The following is a 24,779-nucleotide window of genomic DNA, read 5'->3' as shown; positions in this document are numbered from 1 at the left end:
AGATGCAGTATAATGTAGATAAATATGAGGTTATCTATTTTGGTGGCAAAAACAGGAAGGCAGAATATTATCTGAATGGTGACAGATTAGGAAGATCTAGACAGACTGGTCAGGTCCACACCTGCTGGGGACAAGTTGATCATCCTGGGTGATTTCAACGCAAGAGTTGGAAAAGACAGCAAGCACTGGAAGGGAGTCATTGGACAGCACGGCACAGGAAAATTAAACATTAATGGCCTCCTCCTCTTGAGTGCGTGCGTGGAGAACGACTTGACTATCACACATACTCTATTCAGGTAGGCTGACAAGTACAAAACAACTTGGATGCATCCCAGATCTAAGCAATGGCACTTGATAGACCATGTCATTGAAAGAAGGCGAGACATCAAGGATGTAAGAATCATAAGAGCCATGCGGGGAGCAGAATGCTGGACAGATCACCGTCTAGTCAGATCCACTCCCCAGCTGTACATTGCTCCACTTCAGCGCAAGAGTCCAAAACCGAGCAGAAGTGCTTTTAACACAGCAAGGCTGAAACATCAGTGCTACCGTGAGCAGTTCCAGAATGACCTCGCTAACAGGCTGATGTCTCACAGATCGCTCATCGGCAACACCACACAGAAGTGAACAAAGCTCAAACAGATGGTGACAGACTCAGCAAGGACAACTCTTGGACTTAAAAAGAAGGTACACCAAGACTGGTTCGATGAAAACAACGTTGAGATCTACAAGACGCTGGATGAAAAGAATGGCAAAATGACACTTCCTCAATTTCCAAGAGGGATCGCTACAGACACATGCAGAGCAAAGCACAAAGAGACCTTCACCAGATGCAAGATAAATGGTGGCAGAGGAAGTGGAACATTATGCTGAAACTCTCAATACAAAGATGTTCTTCAGTGCCATGAAGTCAGTCTATGGACCATCAAAACCCAGTACTACTCCACTCCTTTCAGCAGATGGCAGCACTTTGATCAAAGACAGGACTGGCATAAATGAGAGGTGGAGAGAACACTTCAGTAATCTTAATCGACCTTCAACAGTGAACGAAGAAGCACTTGACTACATACCCCAGCAACCTATCAAAGAAGATCGTGATCTTCCTCCCAGCATGGACGAAGTAAAGAAAGCCATCAACCAGATGAGTACTGGAAAGGCTCCAGAAAAGGATGGAATCCCTGCTGAAATTTACAAGGCAGTAGGCCCAGCAACACTCTAGGCTTTCATGACATAATAACTAGCATCTGGGAAGATGAAGACATGCCACAGGACTTCTGTGACACTCTGATAGTTTCCCTCTACAAGAACAAGGACAACAAAGCAGACTGTGGCAACTACAGGGGAATATCACTTCTGTCCCATTGCTGGGAAGATCATCGCCCGCATGGTATTGAACAGACTCCTAGCTAGTGTCTCTCAAGTAAATCTTCCAGAAACACAATGTGGCTTTCGAACTGGTCGGAGCACAGCGGACATGATCTTTGCACTCAGACAAGTGCAGGAGAAGTGCATTGAGTAGAACATGGACCTGTACGCTGTATTTATTGACCTCACCAAGGCCTTTGATACTGTCAACAGAGCAGCGCTGTGGTCAATCTTGACGAAACTTGGGTGCCCAAGGAAGTTTGTCCACATCATCGAGCTGTTTCATGACATGACAGGTGAAGTGCTCTCAGACGGCACGACCACGGCCCCATTTGCCATCTCAAATGGAGTGAAACAAGGTTGCGTACTCGCTCCAGTTCTGTTCAACCTATTATTTACCTGCGTCTTGAACTATGCCATAAAAGACTTGGAGTTTGGGGTCCACCTGAAATATCGATTAGATGGTTCACTGTTCGAACTCCGCCGCCTTGCTGCAAAGACCAAAGTACGGAAACGATTCATCCTAGAGGCACTCTTTGCTGACGACTGCGCCCTTATGGCACACAAGGAGAGTGACCTACAATTCATACTCAGCAAATTTGCTGAGGCAACACAATTGTTTGGCCTAACCATCAGCCTTAGTAAAACCAAGGTTCTCTATCCGTCTGCCCTGGCACCACAGCACCTGCTCCCACAGTCTTCATCGGCAGTATACAACTAAAGTCAGTGGACAGCTTCAAGTACCTTGGCAGCACCATATCAAGTGACGGGTCCTTGGACAAGGAGATTGATGCAAGGATCTGTAAAACCAGCCAGGCACTTGGTCGCTTGCGCACTAAGGTGTTGAGTCACCACCACATCCGACTGTCGACTAAACTGTTGGTGTATAGAGCAGTCGTTCACTCATCTCTCCTTTATGGATGTGAGACCTGGACACCCTACAGGCGTCACATCAAAAAGTTGGAAGCTTTCCATATGCGCAGTCTCAGATCTATACTCCACATACGCTGACAAGACCGGGTGTCAAACTTTGAGGTTCTGGAGAGAATACAATCAACTAGCATCGAGGTGATCATCATGCGAGCCCAGTTCCGGTGGGCTGGACATATCATCCGCATGGATGAGTCAAGGATCCCTCGTCAGCTTCTTCACGGCTTGCTCTGTGAAGGTCGAAGACACCAGGGGCACCCCCGCAAGCGCTGCAAAGATTGCATCAAGGTTAACCTCCAGTACTGTGGCATCCGACCAAAGGACCTTGAGAATACAGCAGCTAATAAAATCCAGTGGCGAACCCTCACGGGGACTGCCTGCCAGACCTTCGAAGAAAGCCGATGTCAACGCCTGCGGGACACTAGAGATAGACGACATCAGGTGGCAGTACTGTCAGCATCAGGCACATCGAACTTCCCTTGTCCAACGTGCAAGAGACTATGTGCATCCAGAATTGGCCTATACAGCCACTTGAAGACACATGCCATTGATGATTAGTACATCTACATCTTTGTTGGATACGACAGACTACCAAGAGACAGATTAGGAAAAGGGGAGGTGCAACGAGACTTGGGTGTCATGGTACATCAGTCATTGAAAGTTGGCATGCAGATACAGCAGGCGATGAAGGCAAATGGCACGTTTGCCTTCATAGCGAGGATTTGAGTATAGGAGCAGGGAGAACTTAATGCAGTTGTACAGGGCCTTGGCGTGGCCACATCTTGAATATTGTGTACAGTTTTGGTCTCCTAATCTGAGGAAGTGCAACGAAGGTTCACCAGACCGATTCTCGGGATGGCATGACTGACATATGAAGAAAGACTGGATTGACTAGGCTTATAGTCACTGAAATTTAGAAGAATGAGAGGGGATCTCATAGAAACATATAAAATTCTGACGGGATTAGACAGGTTAGATATAGGAAGAATATTCCCGATGTTGGGGAAGTCCAGAACAAGGGGTCACAGTCTAAGGATAAGGGGTAAGCCATTTAGGACCGAGATGAGGAAAAACTTCTTCACTCAGAGAATTGTGAACCTGTGGAATTCTCTACCACAGAAAGTTGTTGAGGCCAGTTCATTAGATATATTCAAAAGGGAGTTAGATATGGCCCTTACGGCTAAAGGGATATGGAGAAAAACTGGATTGGGGTACTGAAGTGCCATGATATTGAATGGTGGTGCAGGCTGAAGGGCCGAATGACCTACTCCTGTACCTACTTTCTATGTTTCTATGTTTTCATATCCATTTGGCACACTTAAACATAGCAGCAGCTAATAGCATCTTGGATTCTACAAGTACAGTAGGCAGACTGGGAATTTGCACTTGCAGATTCAAATGGTCATTAATTCCAGGGAAGCAGAACTCTTGTAGTTAGTATTTCAAACTGACAATGCAAAGAAAGCAACTTGTTTTTACATAATTCATACCTAATCGTGTCTTTAGGATGTCACAAAGCTCTTCATAACTAACGAACTTCAAAACTAGTTTGTTAAAACAATTTCAAAATACAATTTAGAGGGGCTGCAGTGCTTTTGTTGTGCATAAACCGCCACACTGGGAGTGTTACAGCTGAAATCTACAATATAACTGAAGTGAAATCTCGATGCAAGTAAGAGTAAATCAGGTCAATCCTTTTTGATTGCTGTATACTGCTATTTATGGATTCTACTATATTCAAACAAATACAGAAGTAAATCTCAATATTTCCAATTAAAGAATAAAATATGTGGAATTGTATATTTTGATTTGTATTGGAAAACATTCCAACCATTTGGAAAAAGCCAAGTGCATTTTTTTTAATAGTGGTCGACAGCATTTGGAATTAATTTTCCAGAACGCTCGGTCCATTATAAGTGCTCAAATTCTACCACCAGAGGATGCTAATGGGTTTTATAAAGACTTGATGTATGCAATTAATGGTAAATTAGGTAACTCTGTTGGAAGTTTGCTTAGGAATGGGAAATAGCTGGCAATAATGGAAAAAGCTTTAGTTGGAGGGCAGTGATTCTGCAAGGTACTGTTCCAGGACCTCTGCTGTTACTGCTATTATAAGTGTTGTGAAAAGGAATAAATCAAATGAAATTTGCTGATGTGATGCTGGTCAGGTTGTACAAGGTTGAACATACAAGGGATCTGAGCCAATTAAATGGCAGAATAAAGGTATGAGAGATGGATTTCTAATGGACATTAATATAAGATGATATGCATTGGAGCAAGAAACCTGGATTGATAATGCACGGAACGTTACAATAGGTTAACACATGCATTCCAGCACCATGCTACTCGGCTTTGCTTTTTTCCTCCATCTAATTCCTGCTCTTTCTACACTATTCTTTATTCTGTTACTGTATGTTCCTCTGAGTTTTCTATGCACCTTGTCTCTCCTCTCTGCTGCTATGTCCTGGTTCCCCATTTGGAGATAAATGACTAAATAATCTGTTTCTTTAGTGACCTTGGTTAAGGGATAATTATTGGCCAGGATACTGGAAAGAACTTCCATGCTCCTCTTCAAATAGTGCCATGGGATCTTCTGCATTGACCTGATGTGGAATCTGAAAGAGAGCACCTCTAGCAACCTAGATTAGATGCTCAGGTCTCTGGAGCGAGGCTTTATTGTATGACCTTCCGACTTGTATGTGAGAGTGCAAGCACTGAGCTAAGGCTGAGACCCAAGTACAGATATTCTAGGATAACTGCTGCGTGGAACTTGAACTGTTCGGGCCATTTAAATATCGTGCTAATAATCAAGGTGAAAGATCAATAGGCAGTCCATCAGAATCGAGGCAGACTTGCTTCCACTCTTAAAATGAGTCCTTAGGTAGCTGAACAGTCCAATGCGAGAGTCACAGTCCCTGTCACAGGTGGGACAGATAGTCGTGGAGGGTGGGACAGGTTTGCCGCGCGCTCTTTCCGCTGCCTGCGCTTGATTTCTGCATGCTCTCGGCGATGAGACCCGAGGTGCTCGGCTGCCTCCCGGATGCACTTCCTCCACTTAGCTAGGGACTTGCAGGTGTCGGTGGGGATGTTGCACTTTATCAGGGAGGCTTTGAGAGTGTCTTTTTAACATTTCCTCTGCCCACCTTTTGGCTTGTTAGCCGTGAAGGAGTTCCAAGTAGAGCGCTTACTTTGGGAGTCTCGTGTCTGGCATGCGGACAATGTGGCCTGCCCAACGGAGCTGATCAAGTGTGGTCAGTGCTTCAGTGCTGGGGATGTTGGTCTGGTCGAGGACGCTAATGTTGGTGTGTCTGTCCTCCCAGGGGATTTGTAGGATCTTGCGGAGACATCGTTGGTATTTCTCCAGCGACTTGAGGGGTCTACTGTACATATATTATATTGTACATACATAAAAGTGCCTATTTTATTACATCATTGATTCATCATTTTCAGAATGGGCTGCCTTTCCTTCCAGTGTCATGATAGGTTTCTAGGTGCTAAAAATTAAGACCTTGGGTTGATTTTCATTAAGTCTCCTTCAAGAAAACTGACTAGGGGTTTACAACCCATTCCCCCTCCGTTTTATTTAACATAAGTTTGGGGTTTTTGTTTATCAAGATTGACCAATATAGTGGATCCACTGCATGTCAACTTATCTGAATTATTCTAATTTTGGATTGTAGGGATTGTGTTTTTCCACCGCGCAGTGGAGTGAAAACTCGAGCACTGCTGCATTGAAAAGAACACTGGGCAATCACAAGTCTTAATTGTGGATACAGGATTTTGCAATAGACAAAGATTGCTGCTTCAGTTATTTGATATATAAAATGGATGCTGCCTTGTGAAATTAATTGTATGTTTGAAATAAGCATGTTAGCAGCTAAACTTTGCACTTATTAAGTATCTGCACTACCAATCTTTTAAAGTAGGTGGCACTCACAGATAAATTTTGAAAGACCTTCAACAGTATCCAAAGTACAATTTTTTTCTCCTTTTTGTAAACTTTAAACATTGTTTTCAGAGGATTGTTGCTTTTTGTGGAGGGCAGATGCGTACATATCTACTGATTTTGCCATGGTATTTTTAACAGTGGTGACATAACAAAAACTTTGTCAAATACATTTCACAAGAACAGACTTAGTTCAGGTAATATCCTGCTTTAAAATAGCGTCTGTTTCAAATGTCAACTGGTGAAAATGCTAGTCTTTTCGGATTCTAAATTTCAAATGTCATTACTTCTATCAAACTAATTTACAGATGATCACTTTGTACCTTGACATAGTATTGCAGTTCCAGTAACATTAAAAACTCTAACGGCAATCAGATGTGGTCCGTTTTATACTGAAGATAAAACTTCTACATGATCAAGGTAGATGCACTTCATGATTATGGAGTTTCTTTGTTAGACACCAATCAGTACAGGTGCAATGTACTGAATCCGGAACTCCGAAAACTGGAATTGTCCAAAAAATTGACATTTTGCATCCGGAATACATAAGAGCATAAGAAATAGGAGCAGGAGTAGGCCACCTAGCCCCTTGAGCCTGCTCCGCCATTTAATAAGATCATGGCTGATCTGATCATGGACTCAGCTCCACTTCCCTGCCCGCTCCCCATAACCCCATACCAGATTTTGGGCTTTGCCGGATTTCGGACCTTGCCGCTCAAAACCCGGCATGGATTTGGTCGAGGATTCTGGATTTTGGATGTTGTACCTGTATTTCTCTCTTGTAGTTGCATGAAGTTTCCCCCCCCACCCTTTGCGCTCTCCTTTTGATAGCATTACAAGTTTAAAAACTGTAAATCAATTGTAAATTATCACACCAGTGTAACAATTTACAGTATTATAAATACTTTTACTTGTTGCAAGATTCCAATTTCATAACGTTGGCCATTATTTAACTATTTAATGTTCTTTTCCAAAGTCAATTAATAAAAAAAACTGATTTAAGATTCTAAGGGAGTTACATACTCATAGAACAGAGAACATCTTTGCACATGAAAGTGATTTTTGCATGTTTTTTCATATGAAAGACAGTGTTGCAGTAAATTACGTTTGTGGCGTGAATCAGTATTGTGACTATTGATGCATTCCAAAGTAAATTTATAAAAGTGATTTAAGATTCTGAGGGAATGCACTGCCTGAAAGGGTGCTTCATACGGATTCAGTAGTAGCTTTCAAAAAGGAATCGGATAAATACTTGAAAAGGAGAAAGTTGCAGGGCTATGGAGAAAGATCAGGGGAGTGGAACTAATTAGGTAGCTCTTTCAGAGCATACACATGATGGGCCAAATGGCCTCCTTCAGTGTTACATGACTGACTAAATTTGTTTATACTGCACAGGTATTTGTTTACAGATCAGTAACAAATTCTGCAATGTTTATTTTTTTTAATCTATAGTTCAAAAGCGAAGACATCATGTAACATTTTGGTACAAATTTATTTTTGTAGGTATAGCAAAAGGATTTTTAATAACACTTTAAAATTCACTATTTCCCATTAAACTTCAATTCATAACCTGCAACTTTCAATATTCTTTAACTTCACAGGATATCTATAAACATGTCTTTTTGACTGAAGTATTGGAAGGAGCAGCCACCAATCATTGGCTTATTTATAGTAATTTCAGCAAATGTTTTCAAACATTCTAAATGTTTGCAAGTAAGCTAAACTTCAATATTAATTGTGATAGCTAGTGTTCAATTGTTGGCTTTAGTTGTGCTGGTGTACTCCAGTGACTGAGTCTAGACAGTGTAGTCTTCAGGTGAAGTATGATTGGCAGGCAGGGCAAAATTGAACCAGGACATGTTTGCATAATTCAGTCCCCACTTTAAAGTCATATGTACTGTCCATATTTTAATATTTCTATCAAATTCCAGTGCCCACTTTTATAATGGAAACTGCCAATGTAAACTTGTCACATTGTCATTATGACCTCATACTAGTGGAGGCACTGCAGTACCACCACTGGCAGGAAGCTGTAATTACAATGTGACACGTTTACATAGGCAGTTTTCATAAATGTGGACATAAGAATTTACAATGAAAAAGCTGACAGCGCATACAGATATAGGATGTTGTATGTTTTTCAACGGAAGTTAATGCTATGCTGAAGTTAAATTAAAAACTTTAAATCTTGTATCAAGCAATAACTTAATTTACAGTGTCCTGGATAGGATTTTCATGGCAAGTCGTCTAATCTCAATCAGTATTTGCTTTTGGGGTGGGGAGAGCAAAGAAAGAGAATTTCAAAATATTGCCAAATTTAAGCACGAACCTCGTATGCGCTGCTTTTGTATGATAAAACTATTTCTCATGGAAGCAGTTCTATAGTTGAGCTCCCGTTGCCAAAATTGCATTGTTTGTTCTGCAGGGCAGATTGAGCAACAACTTGGCAATTGTGCAGCTTTATCATTCTGGCCAGGCATAGTTCCATACAGGTCAACAGTGACAAATATACTGGTTGGGCTGGAAGTTCAGACCACCCCTAGTTACAACTAAAATGGTGGACCTGACACTGGTTTCTGCCTGAAGCTCCTTTCAGCTTTGCTGCTGGCACCCAAAAAAGCTCTCCCAAAGAGAATTTCACTGCCTCTGATGGCAAGCGTTGGGTCGTTTGTACTACAAGATTACCTCTGGCATTGTTGAATCAATCAGTGCAAGTAATAGTCTCTTCCTATTATATTTAAACAGTGCCACCTCCCCAGTGTTTTTACAGACCAATCTTTTCAGAAAGCCAGCATCAAGGTCTGAATGTTCCTGAGCTGATGGAACAATTCAAAGTCTCAAGAAATGGTAAATGCTCTTGATTCTATTGCTGTCTTTTGAAACTGATTTTTGGCTTTTACAAGTACACACATCTCTTACTCAAAGGGAAAAGCTCTTTAGAGAAAATTGTGGTTTTAATTTTTAATACCCAAAGTTGTTTGATTTGCCTCAGAATTCTGGAAATAAACATTTTCAATCATGGGTTGAAGCTCCAAACCAGAAATCTGATTTGCTAAGCTGATACATTAGCCTAGAACTGAGGGATTGCTTCTTTGTTAGAGATAGGATCCTTTGGATGGTGTATTAAGCTGGTGTAAAGTCTGTTCTTATGGAGCAGTTGGACATTAAAGTATCTGTGGCATTTTTTTTAAGAAAATCTATGAGTTCTTGCTGTGTGGCACCATCAAAAATAAATTCATAGGTTGTTCACCTCATTGCTGTTTGTGGGATCTTGGTCTGTGCAAAATTATTGCTGTTTTTGCCAACATAATAGCAACACGTTACAGAAGTCTGTTTTGTTCTATCCGCTCCCCCAAATTAAATTTCCTCTTGCCATTCCTGTCCTGAAGATAGTGAATGATGCTGAATATTGTTCCACTGATGCTATTCCTCTTGTGTTCCTGGACAGATGCTGTGGGGCACTGCAGTTTCTCCTCATTCATTGTCCACATGCAAACTTCCAGCAGAGGTCACTGGATAGCAATCATGCCCTGGAACACAAGCCATTTTTCTTTTTCCAATTCTAGCCTGAGGATACTTGAATCCATCTGCAGCGTCCCACCAACTCCCCATCAGCTACCTCAACACAGACCAGCAATTGATTTTGTTTTGTCTTCGTACTACAGTATACCTTCTGATCCATTTGGGCATTGAGCTTTTGAGGGGTCTTTGATTTTAAAATACAGTCTAATAATGAGAGCTCACAATTTAAAAGCTCTATCAAGGAAACTAGTATGGGTTTTGATTTGCTGCCCACAAATTACTCTGCCGGTCAGAAATGAGCATTAATTATTCGCAGGTGCAGTTTTCAGATTTGCATTTTAGACCTTGATAGGTTTACCATATTTTTTACTATCAATAACATTAACTGTTTATCTTGCATTTCCACTGGACGCTATTGGCAGATCAGTCAGTTGCGTAAACTGGAAAAAGATTTTGTTTCTCCACAAGAATGGAAAGAAGGAAACAGTACAGTAGGTGGAGTAAAGACTCTACGAAGCAATTTTTGAAAAGCTTTCTGAAGGTTGGTATAGATTATGCTGTTTTTAGACTAACACTTAATGCACTAAGAAAATTGTAACAAGAATTTCATGAAAATTTAAACAAAATAAGATTTGTTGGGTAATTTTAAAATTTGCATTTTCAGGGAGCCTCACCTGCCAGCTATATTTCTGCGATTTCTCAGCATTAATGTTGATGGCCAAGGTAGCATAAAATTAGATGTGTCCATCGATGTAATTAAGTTGAGGCCTGGGAATTAATGTTTTCCTATTTTTTTATACTGATCGGTATTGAGTACTCCCAGATTGGGTGTACATGAGCTGGATGCAGGATAAAGCTCCCATATGTTCCCAAGCATACGTTAGTACCAATGTAAGGAGAGCAGACCTAATTAGCCTAGTACCATGTTCATTTCTCACATGAATTATTTTTGTGGCCCATCTCAGTGAGACATCCAATTTTGTGGTAAATTACAGGCACTCATGTGCTCTGCACTTGATCAATCAGTGTGTTGATTACGTTTGAGTTGATTTCAGATTCCTTGCTTCTGAATCTGCAGATATTGGCTGATGGAACTTTTGTGCAATTTGGGGTGGGGAGGGAGAATTCAAGGCAAACTAGGGAAGCCTTCACCCAACCGAAGCGTTGCGTTTTGGTGTGCTTTACCTCTTAATAATCACATTGTGTGAAAGAGAGAATGCAGATTCCAGCTGATTTATGAATCACTCTGATCTAATGCAGATATTCGAACTTGGATTTTAAACTGCAGTGATTTTAATTTGAGATCTTGCCCATGGAATAGAAAAATTAATCTCACGGACTGGATTTCAACCCAGATCAGGGGTGGAGAAGACACGAATCTGATGTTTTCACTGTATTCTTCCAGTATACTACTCTACAGCATGTTTACAAGCCATTTAACAAAGCAAATTACATATTAACCCAAAAAACACTAGTTTGGCCTTTATCATTTCCGATATGGAACATTTTATAGAATTTTATTTTCAAGCCACCTAGTAAAGGGGGCAGCATGGTACTATAAAATCAGTGTTACTTGGAATTTGTGAAATCTCTAGTTAATCACTTTTGGATCTGTCTTCCTACACACATTCCATTTCCTACCCCAGATTCTTCAGCTGTTTCAGGTGCCTGGTGATCCTTGCTGCCTGCCTGGCCTTCTACACCCTTTGCTCATGCCTGCTTATTGTGATTATGCCCACTCTGGCTCTCTTGTATTCTTAGGGTAGAGTGACTGCATTTTAGTGCAGGGGGTGCAGCAGGTATGCGTGAGCCTAGGCTGGTGGGCAACAGCATGCATGGAGGGGAAAGATAGAAGAATGCTTAGATAACATCCACATCTCTTTGTATTGTTGTAGAATTTTTTGTTTATATTTGCTGGCTATATTTCAATCTGCAATCTTATTTTATTCTCCTGCGCACTCCTGACTTGTTTTAAGATGTCATGTCTGGGTCTCCCTTGTCTCCCTTCCGCCTCCCCCCCCACCAAAACCCCACGAAAAATTCCAGGTAATTCCCACATGCTGTCATTCTTGGATGGATGGCATCTTAAGTTAATAAAATTTATATCAATTAAAAATTACAGTGGGTTGATTGCACAGTATATTTCTATAACATGTTAATTTGTCAGCCAGAACACTTCTGTCTTCTTCTGTAATTTGGTTGAAGTCCCAGCGGTAGCTTATTCCTTGAATCTAGCCAATTGAGCATTGCTGTATGTATTTGCTTAATGTAGCATTCCATGTGGATACAATGCCAATTTACTAAACTGCAGCTAAATTTGTTTTACGTGGCAATGTTTTTAACTATCGACTTAATGCAAGGTGTTCCAACTGAAAGTATGAAGTGCAAATTAGCTGTAACATTTTATTATCCCTTGATCATCGTATTTGACCTTTTTAAATGTATCTTTTTATTCAAGGTTGAAGAGCAAAATTTATTATACAATTGAGTGAATTTCACAAACACATTTTATGAAAGCATAGCTATCTGTTAACCGTCTTGAGGTACTTTGCTTAATTGTAAAGCGTGCTGATCTGCTAAACCAGCAAAAACTTCACTTACCCTGTCAATAAAAAAAACCCCAGAAATCTTGTTTCGGTTTTAACGTTTAAAAAAACATAGCTCACTATTAATTTTTTATATTTCTGCCTTATGAAACAGTTTGGACACGATTTCAGCTGAGCCCAATATTTAATAATGTACAGTAGCTGACTTATCTAAAGATCTGATCATTAATTTTTTGTGGAGAGGTTGATGCCAAGCACATAAGACGATAGGATGTTTGATAGCGACAGACTGTCTAGCTCACTTAAAGTGGCTAAGGAAATTCTTTAAAAAAAAATGTTTCCTTAACTTGTCTTAAACTATTTGTGTTGTGAAACCATTACTCAAGTAATTTCTTCCACCAACAAATAAAATAGCTATTACAAAAATAAATTTAACTTGAATGGCCTGATGCAAATCCAGATTGAGAAATCTAGGCTGAATTTCATTCACCGCATCAGGTACAGTTTAGAGTAAGAGAGCCACTGCCAGAATTTTGGTAACTTTATTCTGCAAATAAAAAATATTAAAGTTCGGTTCTGTAGTTAAAAGTTGAAAGCATTTTACTCACAGATTTCCCATTTCTTAAACTGTATGTTGGTTACATGAGCTCAGTAATTTATACTTCACATTCTTTATAAGGCAGTTGCTGACATTTGCATTGTCCGTAACCATTTATGATCACCAGTGCACCTTCCTCATGGGTGGGCTCATATTCATTATAGGGTACTTGTGTAGATAAATCTGCCATAGGCTGCCTGGCTTGGTGGCGAATTTGCCTTCGGTGTTGCATCATGGAGCAGTGCCTTATACGTCTCAGGGTAGGGGGGCAGCATTTCCGTGAAATGTACACCACGAGGATAATGAGGAAAAAAGAGAACAATAGAGCCATTGTTCCAGTTATTATCCTGTGAGTAAAAAGAGTATTATCAGGCTCAAGGAAGTCTTCAGCGGTTGTTTCTATAGTTGGGTTTTCAGTATCCTCTGTACTGGAGTCTGTAGACGTTAATTTTGTTACATATTCAGTAGTTTCTGGCTGCTGTGTAGCATCTATATAGCCAGTGGTTATTTGTATGGTGGTTGCTGAAAGATTACTGCAGATTTGAAATCCATGAACAGCATCTAAGATGTCCTCGCCTTGTGTGTGCTCTGGGCTAGCACAGACCATTGAGTTCTCCCATCGACCTTGGAAATTGCTTAGCCAGGAGGCCAGGGCACAAATATTTCTGTTACAAACCCACATGTTGCCAGAAAGACCGATGTGAGTTAGAGATTTCCACGAGTTAACAATCTGAGCATCCAAGGTGGTGAGCTTGTTTGAATCCATCAGAAGTATCTTTAGGTTCGGCATTGTAAGGAAAACAAGAGGGTCAATTGTTCTAATCTCATTTCCAGTTACATCAAGCTTTTCCAGTGTGTCCCAGGTCCATTCCATTCCACATAACAGAATACTGATTTTGTTCCACTGCAAAAATAGTGTTTGGAGACTGATTAGTCGAGGGAAATGAGCAAAATTAATCTTTGTCAGCTGGTTGTGCTCTAGGTGAAGCTCCTTGAGTTTGATTAATCCTGCAAAGCCATTACGAGCCAGACTTCGCAAACGATTGTTGCTTATATCCAAAAACTCCAGGCTTCGGCAGTCCCAGAAAACCCTTATGGGGATGGTCCTTAGTGAATTGGAACGTAGATGTAGTGTCTGAAGTTTCCGTAAGCTGTGAAATTGCTCTGGTTGCAGAGAAGTAATTTGATTAAATGACAAGTCCAGGTTCTGCAAGTTAATCAGTTGGCTGAATGTAGTATTTGCCAGACGCACAATCCTATTGTAGCTGAGGATTAATTCTTTGAGTTTGTATAGTCCTTGGAAGGCATCCTCTTGAATAAGAGAAATCTGGTTGTGATCTAAATAGAGCCACGTAAGTTGGCTGAAGCTTGTAAACTGATCGTTTTGCAGTTCAACAAAACTGTTGTGCCTGAGCGACAAGCCGATAGACCCATGGGAGACATTATCGGGTACTCCTTGAAAACCTTGGGAATCGCAGTAAAAGAGCAGCTCCTCGCATCTGCATTTTTGTGGACATGCTGTGCCTGAGGCAGGCAGCATTTTCAACAACATGCTCATCACACACAATGCCACCGTTGTTGGCCCCCCCAATGGCCACTTCGAATGCAAACCTGTAGGTGGCAATCAAATGAAATTCATTTAGGTTTCTAGCCTAAACAGTCCATCATATATGGTGATTTAGGTGTTTTATCCCCCTCCCCCACAAAAGCTGTTGTAGCGAACGATCATAGAATTGTAAGACGTGATTTTGTTTTCAAGAGGGGGAAACATTCTATTTGTAACCAACAAAATAAGTAATTTGCTCCTCCTTCCTCCTCCATCCCCTGCAACCCTTGTGTTCCCCTCCCATCTGGGTTTTGAAAATCCCGTTTGAAAAGAAAACACTTACCCATTCTTTTCTGCACATTTGAGACTGCATTCAACTATCCTTCTGTTCAGACTCCTCGAGCAGTGAGCTGGAAAGAAGTTCCAGTGGAAGAGGCAGCTTTTGAAAAGACACGGCACAAAAGGATTTCTATTTCCTTTCACATAAGACAATGGCGAGTATTCCAGTTGGAGGCAAAAAGAAAAATGCCATAGCAATTCTTCACCTATCCCAGCTGTAACGTTTCCTCCCAAAGCTTTGCCCTGCTTTGATTTCCACTGGCTTAGGACTATAGTAATTTTTCTCGAGAATGAATGAAAACAAACATTTCCTTCTCTTGTCCATTCAATTGCTTAATTGAAGCCCAAACCTTCGGCTGCACAGCTGGTGGTCCTGTCCTTAACTTGTTGATGGTAATGAAGTACTTGTGCAGAGACTAGCTCGCGGTGTGAACACATTGACTGAAAGCTTCTTTGGAAAGGAGTGCTGTGCTGGTGCTGCAAGAGCGCAGACTTGCAGATTGGTGGCAGGCTGGCGTAAGCTTGTGACGTGTAATGTTTTCAGGCTTTTCAGTAGCATGATGATGATCTTCATGCTGCATGCAGTCTGCAAATTGGATGAAACAGATACTGAAGCATTGAAAATGACTAATAAGTAAAAGGAGAAGGACTGGATGTAATATTTGTGCCTATCAATAGAATTATAGCTGATCTTTATTAATTGTTGTATTAAATTTGTGTTGTACTTTTTAAAGAGACCTATGATGAAAAAATAAAATAGCTGTCACTAAAATGCTGTTTTCAGGTGCAAGTTGTTTGACCTGAATATAAAATTGAGTAAAAGTTTAATTTATTCTACAATCTGATGTCCCTATTTTTAATCTCTGGCTGCTGTTTTAATATTAGACAGGAATGCTGATAAATGAAAGCATTCCTAAAGATAAGTGATAGAATGGAGAAATCCAAATAATTGCTTTGCATACATTTTCATTGGGTTTCATGAAAGCGATATATTTTCTCTCCTTGTAATCTTAGTATGACATCAGCTTAAAAATATTTGCAAGATTGAGGCAAAATAGTTTTTAAAATGGCTCCATGCAGGATTTTGATTTTTGTTTTAAAGTCTGTATATTGAAGATGGACACTGATTCATCTGTTCATTCCGTTTGAGGTAATGCTTTTTATGCATTCCCCAGCATGTTTGTATCAGCAAATTTTATATTAGAGCTTAATGTTTAGATTTTTAAAAATATGATGCTGACAAAAAAACTGAGGTTAAACACTTCCTCTTTCGCCATCCATCCCATTTCTGCTTGATTCTGCAGACCCCGATCGTCCTCCAGTACCTACCAAAGTGATCAAAGGCATATATGCAGCCATGGCAGGGAATTGGATCACAGACAGCATCGCAGCCAAACTTAATCTCGCCCTACCCTAATGTCTGCAAGTTCACTTTCAGCAAAGGTCACTGCATAGTTAACAGGAACTCTGGTTGATTTTTATCTTTGTTCTGACCTCCATAACCCAAGTTGTTTAGTCAGTTATGATGCCTCTACTGTATCCTGGCTGGGCTCAACTAACTCTGAACAAACTAGAGATTGAATTCTATTTTCTAGGCTCCGCTACACAGTTTAAAAAATCTAGATAACCCATTGGTGAACCCCTTAAAAAGTTAATATTCAAAATTCTGTTTCAGGATCAACCACTGACCAATTTTATAGAATATACTTGTGTATTTACTGTGGCAACCACATTTTGAGCATAAAAAAGTAGAGAAATAGGTTTTCACAACACCTAGAATTGTTGCCAACTCTTTGGGAGAATGTTATCGCCGTACAGCTTTAGTTTATGTCTGATTCATAGACAAGTGTTTTGATCCAAATGCTAGATTATTTCTTTGTCATTAATTTCACTTATTAGTCTTTTGACAAGCTCAAAGATTTTATCGGACAAGATAAATTTTGTAGAATGCTTAGTATTGAGGGGGAAGCCTTTTGTTGGTAATTCAAATTATGAACCCCACTGCAAGTTTCCAACATGGGCTATGTCACCAAGGGGAGATGTAAAGCTCTCTCTTCTTTGGCAAGATGGGGGAGGTAAAAATCTGAAGGACCCGTCACTGAGATAGTATTCTGCATTTCATAACAACTAGTTTAAGGGCTGCATTGGTGAAAACTGAGAATAGGACACGTGGCTACCCAGTTGGCTATGGGTTAATGCAAGGAGGGAAACACTTTTTAACAAATTTAAAAAATGGCTACATACACACTAAAACCATCACAATTTAAACCGCTAATAATATGGCAATCGTAAGGGAGGGAGGGTAGATGCACATGAAATGATCCTTATGCATTCTGTGTTTGGAGAAACTAATGAGATGGTAACAAGCAAAGATCTCTTGTGCTCCATCAATTCTAATTGAGCAAACACTAGGTCCTTCAGAAAAATCAAAACGAGGAACACTTTGTCACCTGAGAATATTCACACCCCTGCTAGAAATTGAGGATTTATGCAATCTATAACTGACAGCTACAAACAAAAGTCTTTTGTTAGCCATTTTAGAAACCAGAGCTGGTCAGCATTAAAAACAGGGGTTCTGATCGAAGATCATTGACTTGAAACGTTAACCCTAACTATCCTTCTTCACAGATGCTGCCTGACTTGCTGCATGTTTCCAGAATTTTCTGTCTCTTTATTTTAAATTTCCATCAGTATTTTGCTTTTTATTTTACTGGTCAGCATTTAGATTGGTTCCCACCTTCCCCAAAACTCATGCACATCTTGATGCTACTTCTAATTACCTGAACTAATTTAGTGAGTTTTGTATTGGACTGCCCCTAATTGTGACAGAAAATGTAGACATGTCCATAGATTTAGGCACAACAAAACATAAAAATAGGACACGTGGCTACATAAACGCAATTGTAACAAACCTTTGGGTGCATGATTTTGTGGAGAATTTCCAATTATGATGGTGGGTGAACAATATCTGTTGCACTGTGCTCCACGAATTGAGTTGTGAACATTGAGATTATCAGAGTATGGTGAGGTTATTTTGGAAGCAAAAGATTAATAAACCTTAAAAAATGTTCAGGAACTTCTATACATTAAGAGCAGAGTTCCAGGTAGATGTGCTGATATTCGTTGTCCTGATAGCAATGCAGTGCTAAAACAGTACCATTAAACGTTCAGTGCAGCACTGACCAAATGTTGCATCAGGAAAACACATAACCCGGATCATAAAGAAGTAAGCAAGAAGGTACTCACAGCATTAGTGCTAACTGCACTGACAGATGGTAGTATATGTAGTTAATTTTATGAACATATTTTGCATTGAAATTACAATTGGGTCTTGGAGCCCCAGTTAAAAGCAGTAATTTATTGTAGAGTAATTATACTTAAAAGTTTAAGCCACTGAATATTTTGCCTTTGCACACACATGTTTATGGTTTCTCCTCATCTTGGCTATGCAAATGCCATTGAAAACCATGTGCCTTAATACTTGCTGTCTTTTGGCATAAGCATATATTGGTGTTTCAACTTTCAAACATCCTAGAATCTGTTGTGTCCATTCCTGAGTGAAGGGGCAGATGGGCAATTTACTTGCTGACATTTACTGGTATTGTAAGTCTGATGCAACTTGCACTTCTCTGTTATCTTGGTTTTAAATAGTCATTTTTGTGTGCTATGAAATTTCAAGCAGAAGCCAAATGCTGCTCATACTTGTGCTGATTTACATTTATGGAATGTTGTCCAATACATTTATATGCTCTATTATTTTTAAACTAGTTTTAAATGAAAGGTTCAAATAGATTTTTTTTTCATTGGAGTGTATGTGTTGGTCTTTTACCCCCAATGCTACACTTTCGAGCACATTTTCTCTAAAAAGTTGTCTGACAGCAATGTATGATTCGGGACAACCTGGCAAAGAAGGCAATACTGGTCAGTGTCCAAATTCCCTTGAGGTTTTTTTTTCCTGGTGCATCTGATTTCTATGTACCACCAACAATAAATATAAATTGGGTCTGGATGCGATGCACAAGATTTGCATCTGTTTTTACTTTAACATTGCAGGTGTCCCTTCAAAGCAGTTGTGGTTGTGTAAATCTCGCACATGCGCAGTAATAGCCAAATGCACCCGTCAGAATAAACTAGACAGTTTCAGATTACTCTTATTTGAAGTGGTTCATAAAATTAATGTTGTTTTTCACTCAAGTCCTTGATGGCTTTAATTACATAGAGCTAATTAGAATCAGGTAACTTTTCAACAAATGGACCTGATCTGTTCAGCTTGGCAAGCATGTCTGTCTTGTAGAAAGGGTCTGCTCTACTATTCATGTACAAAAAAAATTCCTCTCTCTCAACTTTCTACTTTCATACAGAAGTCCACCGGTACTATAACCAAAGGTACCTGTGTATTCTAGCCAGTGCTTTGAATAGTTGCTAAAATTAAAATTAAGTTGGAGTGCTTTATTACAGAATCTTTCTTTAATTAATTTAATTTTCTTCTAGAATGCTACTGTTTTGTACAGTTGTCATTCATAAGCTTCAATGCTACATTTTTGCATCAGTAGCCTTCATATTACAATCAGTCAAATTTACTGTTTAATGTCTTGCTCTCCTTTTGCTGCACTGCCCACAATGTAGCCCTGAAGTCAATTTTAAATGGAATTTATACTGTTTGTAGTGAACAGTCTTAGACACTTTACTATATTCCCCAGTTTAACTTCAACACAAACAAATCTGAAACAGGTACTGACAAATATAGTAGTAATAAGTGCAAGGTTCCATGCACATTCAATAACTATAAATGGACCTTAAATAACTTCATTATTGTGATGAATATTTGGTGTAGAAATGTTTCTGGGGAGATGAATGAAAGTAACTTTAAAAAAAGATATATAATTCTGAAGTGATTTTCCAGTAGCCGAAGGGATCACTTCCCGTTTACTTTCTGGGGATGCGAGTTGAATGGTGATGGGTTTATAACTTTTGAAGAACACTCCTCACATTACTATTTTGAAGTGGAAGGAAAGTTCCTGTTCATATATTTTCCTCAGTCTGTTATTTTTATAGAAGAAAATAATAGACGAGGAAAATGTACATTTGATGACACATGTAACTGGTTTGGAGGCTTTTGTGTTGGTTTTCATTGGTTGCTAAGCTGTTTCGGTGACATTGCTGATGGGGCAAATCTGTGCACCCTAGATTCATAATGTGCAGTAGGCCTCAACTTTGGACTGGTTTAAAGCCATTTTGTGCACCCAGATCCTTGGAGAACCATGTCATTGGATACTTCAGCAATTTATATATACATTTATAGTGGTATTTTCTTTGTCTCTATGTAGTACTAATGAATCCATGGTTAAAATAGTTCATACTACTTTCGACCAACAATAATATACGTTTTAAAAATGGCATCTGTACTTTTTCCTTTGACATTTATTTGCTTCTTCAATAGTTACACAACAGTCAGCATTACTAACTAGTTGTAATTCAGCCAGCACATGTATTATCAGCCCATAAATCAATTTTCAGGAGAAGAAAGTCTTCAAAATGATTTTTAAAGATTTTTTTTTAAGCTACATGCTTTTACTGACTGAGATAATGTGGGCTCTTTACATAATATCTTGCAACCTATTCTTAGGCAACATGTGCAGTGATTATCGCTGGATAGTTATATTTTAACATAACATTCAGAATCTGGACAACTCCTTTTATTTGATATTGATTCAAATAATATAGTAACAGACACTAAAAGCGCTAGCGCATATAATTAAGAAGTACTGTGCATTCTGCCTTAATCTAGAATGTTCTACTGGCTGTGTTGATCTATGACCATTGAAGTGATGACACCTGCTGTATGATGACACAATACCAATGCTCATCATGAATTTTATTAATTTACTCTTTTTGTATTCTTTCCATGTCTGGTAAATCAGTGTATGCTAGTAGATTAGGTTAGTTGGTAGCCTCAGATAGTTAGTGAAGATAGGGAAAACTCAGTAAAATAACAGTCATGATGTGGAGAAAAGAAGAGCGGGTTAGATTGGAGTACAAACAAAGTCGAATGCTCCCTTTAATGTAGAGGATTATTTCTACTTGATGCAATTATCCAAAGGGCTGTAGAATTTCTTATTTGCAATCTGTCCAGTTACAATTAAATTTAAGAGAACTGGTAAAATAAGTTGCTTTGACGATATGATCACCACTTTTATTTTTTGCTCATGGGCTTTCCGGACTGTATGGGGAAGATCTGTACAGACCAGCGAGGTAATAACCACATCACTTACCTATAGAGGCAGGCTGAGCAGTCAACTTGTCCTTAGCCAGAAAACGTGGCATCTTGGGGTGTGGAGCAAGCCACATGTTAAAGTGGTATTCCTTGCTGCAGGGGCACTTGTATATAACACTGGTACTAAAATCATGGCTGTTGTCGACAGCATTACTGTATTGTAAAGGAAGCAGAATAAAAACATAGTGGGCTTAAACTTGCGGTTGGAGGCTTCCTGCAAGCAGATGCCTCCGAACTGCAAAATGTCTATGCACTTATCTGATGGTCCCGGAGGTTCGGATACTTGCGCCTCTCCGGGTACCCGTGGGTAGAGGCCCATGTATCCCGGGGCGCATGTGGTTCGCAAGCGCTCCTGTGATCACGTGGGCTAGGCCAACCAGTGAAAGAAGGGGATCCCCATTCACACATGCGGTGATTTCATACATACGGAATCACCGTAAGTATGAATGGGAATATCAAAATTACATGTGCACTTGAAATGTTTTTAAAACATCACGTAAAACTAATCAAAATTGCATTTAATTAAATATTTAGAACAAGCAATTTTTTGAAAAATAAATTTACATTTTAAAGGGTCTAAAAATAAACTTGCCTTATTTCACAGGTTTTTAAATGTATACATTATTGAAAAAATGTGTTTTTCTGTTGATATTTGAATAAGAACATAAGAAATAGGAGCAGGAGTATGCCATACGGGCCCTTGAGCTTGCTCCGCCATTCAATAAGATCATGGCTGATCTGATCATGGACTCGGAACCACTTCTCTGCCCGCTCCCCATAACCCCTTATTGATTAAGAAACTTCTATTTCTGTCTTAAATTTATTCAATGTCCCAGTTTTCACAGCTCTGAGGCAGCGTATTCCACAGATTCACAACCCTCAGAAGAAATTTCTCCTCATCTCTGTTTTAAATGGGGGGCTCCTTATTCTAAGATCATGCCCTCTAGTTCTAGTCTCCCCCATCAGTGGAAACATCCTTTCTGCATCCACCATGTTAAGCCCCCTCATAATCTTATATGTCTTGATGAGATCACCCCTCATTTTTCTGAATTCCAATGAGTAGAGGCCCAACCTACTCAACCGTTCCTCATAAGTCAACCCCCTCATCCCCAAAATCAACCGAGTGAACCTTCTCTGAACTGCCTCCTTTTGTAAATATGGAAACCAAAACTGCACGCAGTATTCCAGGTGTGGCCTTACCAATACCTTATATAGCTGTAGTAAGCCTTCCCTGCTTTTATACTCTATCCCCTTTGCAATAAAGGCCAAGATACCATTGGCCTTCCTGATCATTTGCTGTACCTGCATACTATCCTTTTGTGTTTAATGCACAAGTACCCCCAGGTCCTGCTGTACTGTGGCACTTTGCAATCTTTCTCCATTTAAATAATAACTTGCTCTTTGATTTTTTTCTGCCCAAGTGTATGACCTCACATTTTCCAACATTATACTCCATCTGCCAAATTTTTGCCCACTCACTTAGCCTGTCTTATGTCCCTTTGCAGATTTTTTGTGTCCTCCTCATTCGTTGCTTTTCCTCCCATCTTTGTATTGTCAGCAAACTTGGCTACGTTACACTCAGTCCCTTCTTCCAAGTCATTAATATAGATTGTAAATAGTTGGGGTCCCAGCACTAATCCCTGTGGCACCCCACTAGTTACTGGTTGCCAACCAGAGAATGAACCATTTATCCCGACTCTCTGTTCTCTTGTTAGTTAGCCAATCCTCTATCCATGCTAATATATTACCCCCAACCCCATGAACTTTTATCTTGTGCAGTAACCTTTTATGTGGCACCTTGTCAAATGCCTTCTGGAAGTCCAAATACACCACATCCACTGGTTCCCCTTTATCCACCCTGTTCGTTACATCCTCAAAGAACTCCAGCAAATTTGTCAAATATGACTTCCCCTTCATAAATCCATGCTAACTTTGCCTGACCGAATTTTGCTTTTCCAAATTTCCTGCTACTACTTTAATAATGCACTCCAACATTTTCCCAACCACAGATGTTAGGCTAACTGGTCTGTAGTTTCCTGCTTTTTGTCTGCTTCCTTTTTAAATAGGGGCATTACATTTGCAATTTTCCAATCTGCTGGGACCTCCCCAGAATCCAGGGAATTTTGGTAAATTACAACTAATGCATCCACAATCTCTGCCGCTACTTCTCTTATGACACTAGGATGCAAGTCATCAGGTCCAGGGTATTTATCTGCTTTTAGTCCCATTATCTTACTGAGTACCACCTCCTTTGTGATTGTGTTAAGTTCCTCCCCCCCCCCCCCCCCCCCCCCCCCTTCCCCTATAGTCCCTGGACTAACCACTGTTGGAATATTGTTAGTGTCCTCTACAGTAAAGACTGATACAAAATATTTGTTCAGAGTTTCTGCCATCTCCATGTTCCCCATTACTAATTCCCCGGTCTTGTCCTCTCAGGGACCAACATTTACCTTAGCCACCCTTTTCCTTTTTATATGTATGATAACATTTTACTTGCTGATATATAACCACTATTCATGTGCCACCATGACTGTAACAGCTTCACATAAGTAAATTGTGGCAGGAGAGGGAGAAAAGAAGCTAATTGCATTTTTCTCTCCCTGGCCAGAATCTCGTAGAACAACCTGAATGTTAAAATGCTACGTTGCTTAAGAATCTGACTTCAGCCAAATAATGTTGTCCTGCAGTAGTAGCTCCGACTCTAGATTTCCCCAGTTTGTAAGTAGTAGATGTTGGTGGAATGTTTAAACTTACTGAGCAAGCACTATGGATAAATACAAGATTTCTGAATGTCTTTTATATTGGGGAGGGTGGAAGGAAAGAGATGGAGAGTATGAACTCCTTGGATGATATGAAGATTGGATGATTGTTCAGACTAAAAGCTAGTAGGTATACTGGGCCCAAGTTTCCGCCCTCTGGAAAAACAGCACATCTCCATAAGGTGCGCCGACTTTCTGGAATAAAAAGGGCGTTGAAAACTTACCTTGTGATTCTCTGGTCTCCTCACGACATCTTTGTGCTTGGCGTGGCGCAGCACAAGGGGTCAGGGGCGGAGCCGGCGCTGAAAACAGTGCCGGGACCTCTGCACATGCGCGCTAGAGTGTGCATGCATGTGCAGTAGCTCCTCGTCCCTGAGGCTGTGTGGGAGGGGCCCGAAGCATGCCGGCCCTAGACCTGGCCGAATGGGCTTCCCGGGCAAAGATCGGGCATCCCTCCTGTTTAGTCCCCCGCTCCTCTCTTTTCTTCTCCCCCGCTCCTCTCTTTTCTTCTCCCCCGCTCCTCTCTTTTCTTCTCCCCCGCTCCTCTCTTTTCTTCTCCCCCGCTCCTCTCTTTTCTTCTCCCCCGCTCCTCTCTTTTCTTCTCCCCCGCTCCTCTCTTTTCTTCTCCCCCGCTCCTCTCTTTTCTTCTCCCCCGCTCCGCTCTTTTCTTCTCCCCCGCTCCTCTCTTTTCTTCTCCCCCGCTCCTCTCTTTTCTTCTCCCCCGCTCCTCTCTTTTCTTCTCCCCCGCTCCTCTCAGAAACAGACACACACACACTGGGGAGGGGGGGGGGGGGGGGGAGCCCGTCCCAGCACGCTGTTGGAGGGTTCTCAGTGCTGCAGTCGGTGAGTAGAAACTTAAGATTTTATTTTATTAATTTTTAATGTTTTTTGATTGCTTTATTGGTTGATTTATCATTTATTATTGATGATGGCTCTTTATTTGTAAAAGTGAAG

General features: G+C 40.3%; 2 protein-coding genes across 2 annotated transcripts in view; one reads left to right on the top strand and one right to left on the bottom strand.

The window, feature by feature from the left end:
• The window catches only part of ctnna1 (catenin (cadherin-associated protein), alpha 1), a 197,386-nt gene that overhangs the window by 105,579 nt on the left and 67,028 nt on the right, over positions 1 to 24,779 (top strand). The gene's annotated exons all lie outside the window — the stretch shown is intronic.
• Positions 12,966 to 14,459, bottom strand: lrrtm2 (leucine rich repeat transmembrane neuronal 2). The gene has a single exon (XM_070877250.1). It carries the CDS (start codon positions 14,457 to 14,459, stop codon positions 12,966 to 12,968), a length of 1,494 nt encoding a protein of 497 aa, XP_070733351.1.

This window comes from Pristiophorus japonicus, chromosome 4, assembly GCF_044704955.1.
Source record: "Pristiophorus japonicus isolate sPriJap1 chromosome 4, sPriJap1.hap1, whole genome shotgun sequence".
In the NCBI taxonomy this organism is placed as follows: domain Eukaryota; kingdom Metazoa; phylum Chordata; class Chondrichthyes; family Pristiophoridae; genus Pristiophorus; species Pristiophorus japonicus.
The sequence above is the reverse complement of the archived record's forward strand: the minus strand, read 5'-3'. Positions and strand labels throughout refer to the sequence as shown.

What these genes read in the sequence shown, in the direction of transcription:
- lrrtm2 (XM_070877250.1), bottom strand. Translation starts at nt 14,459, where the DNA reads ATGTTGTTGAAAATGCTGCCTGCCTCAGGCACAGCATGTCCACAAAAA.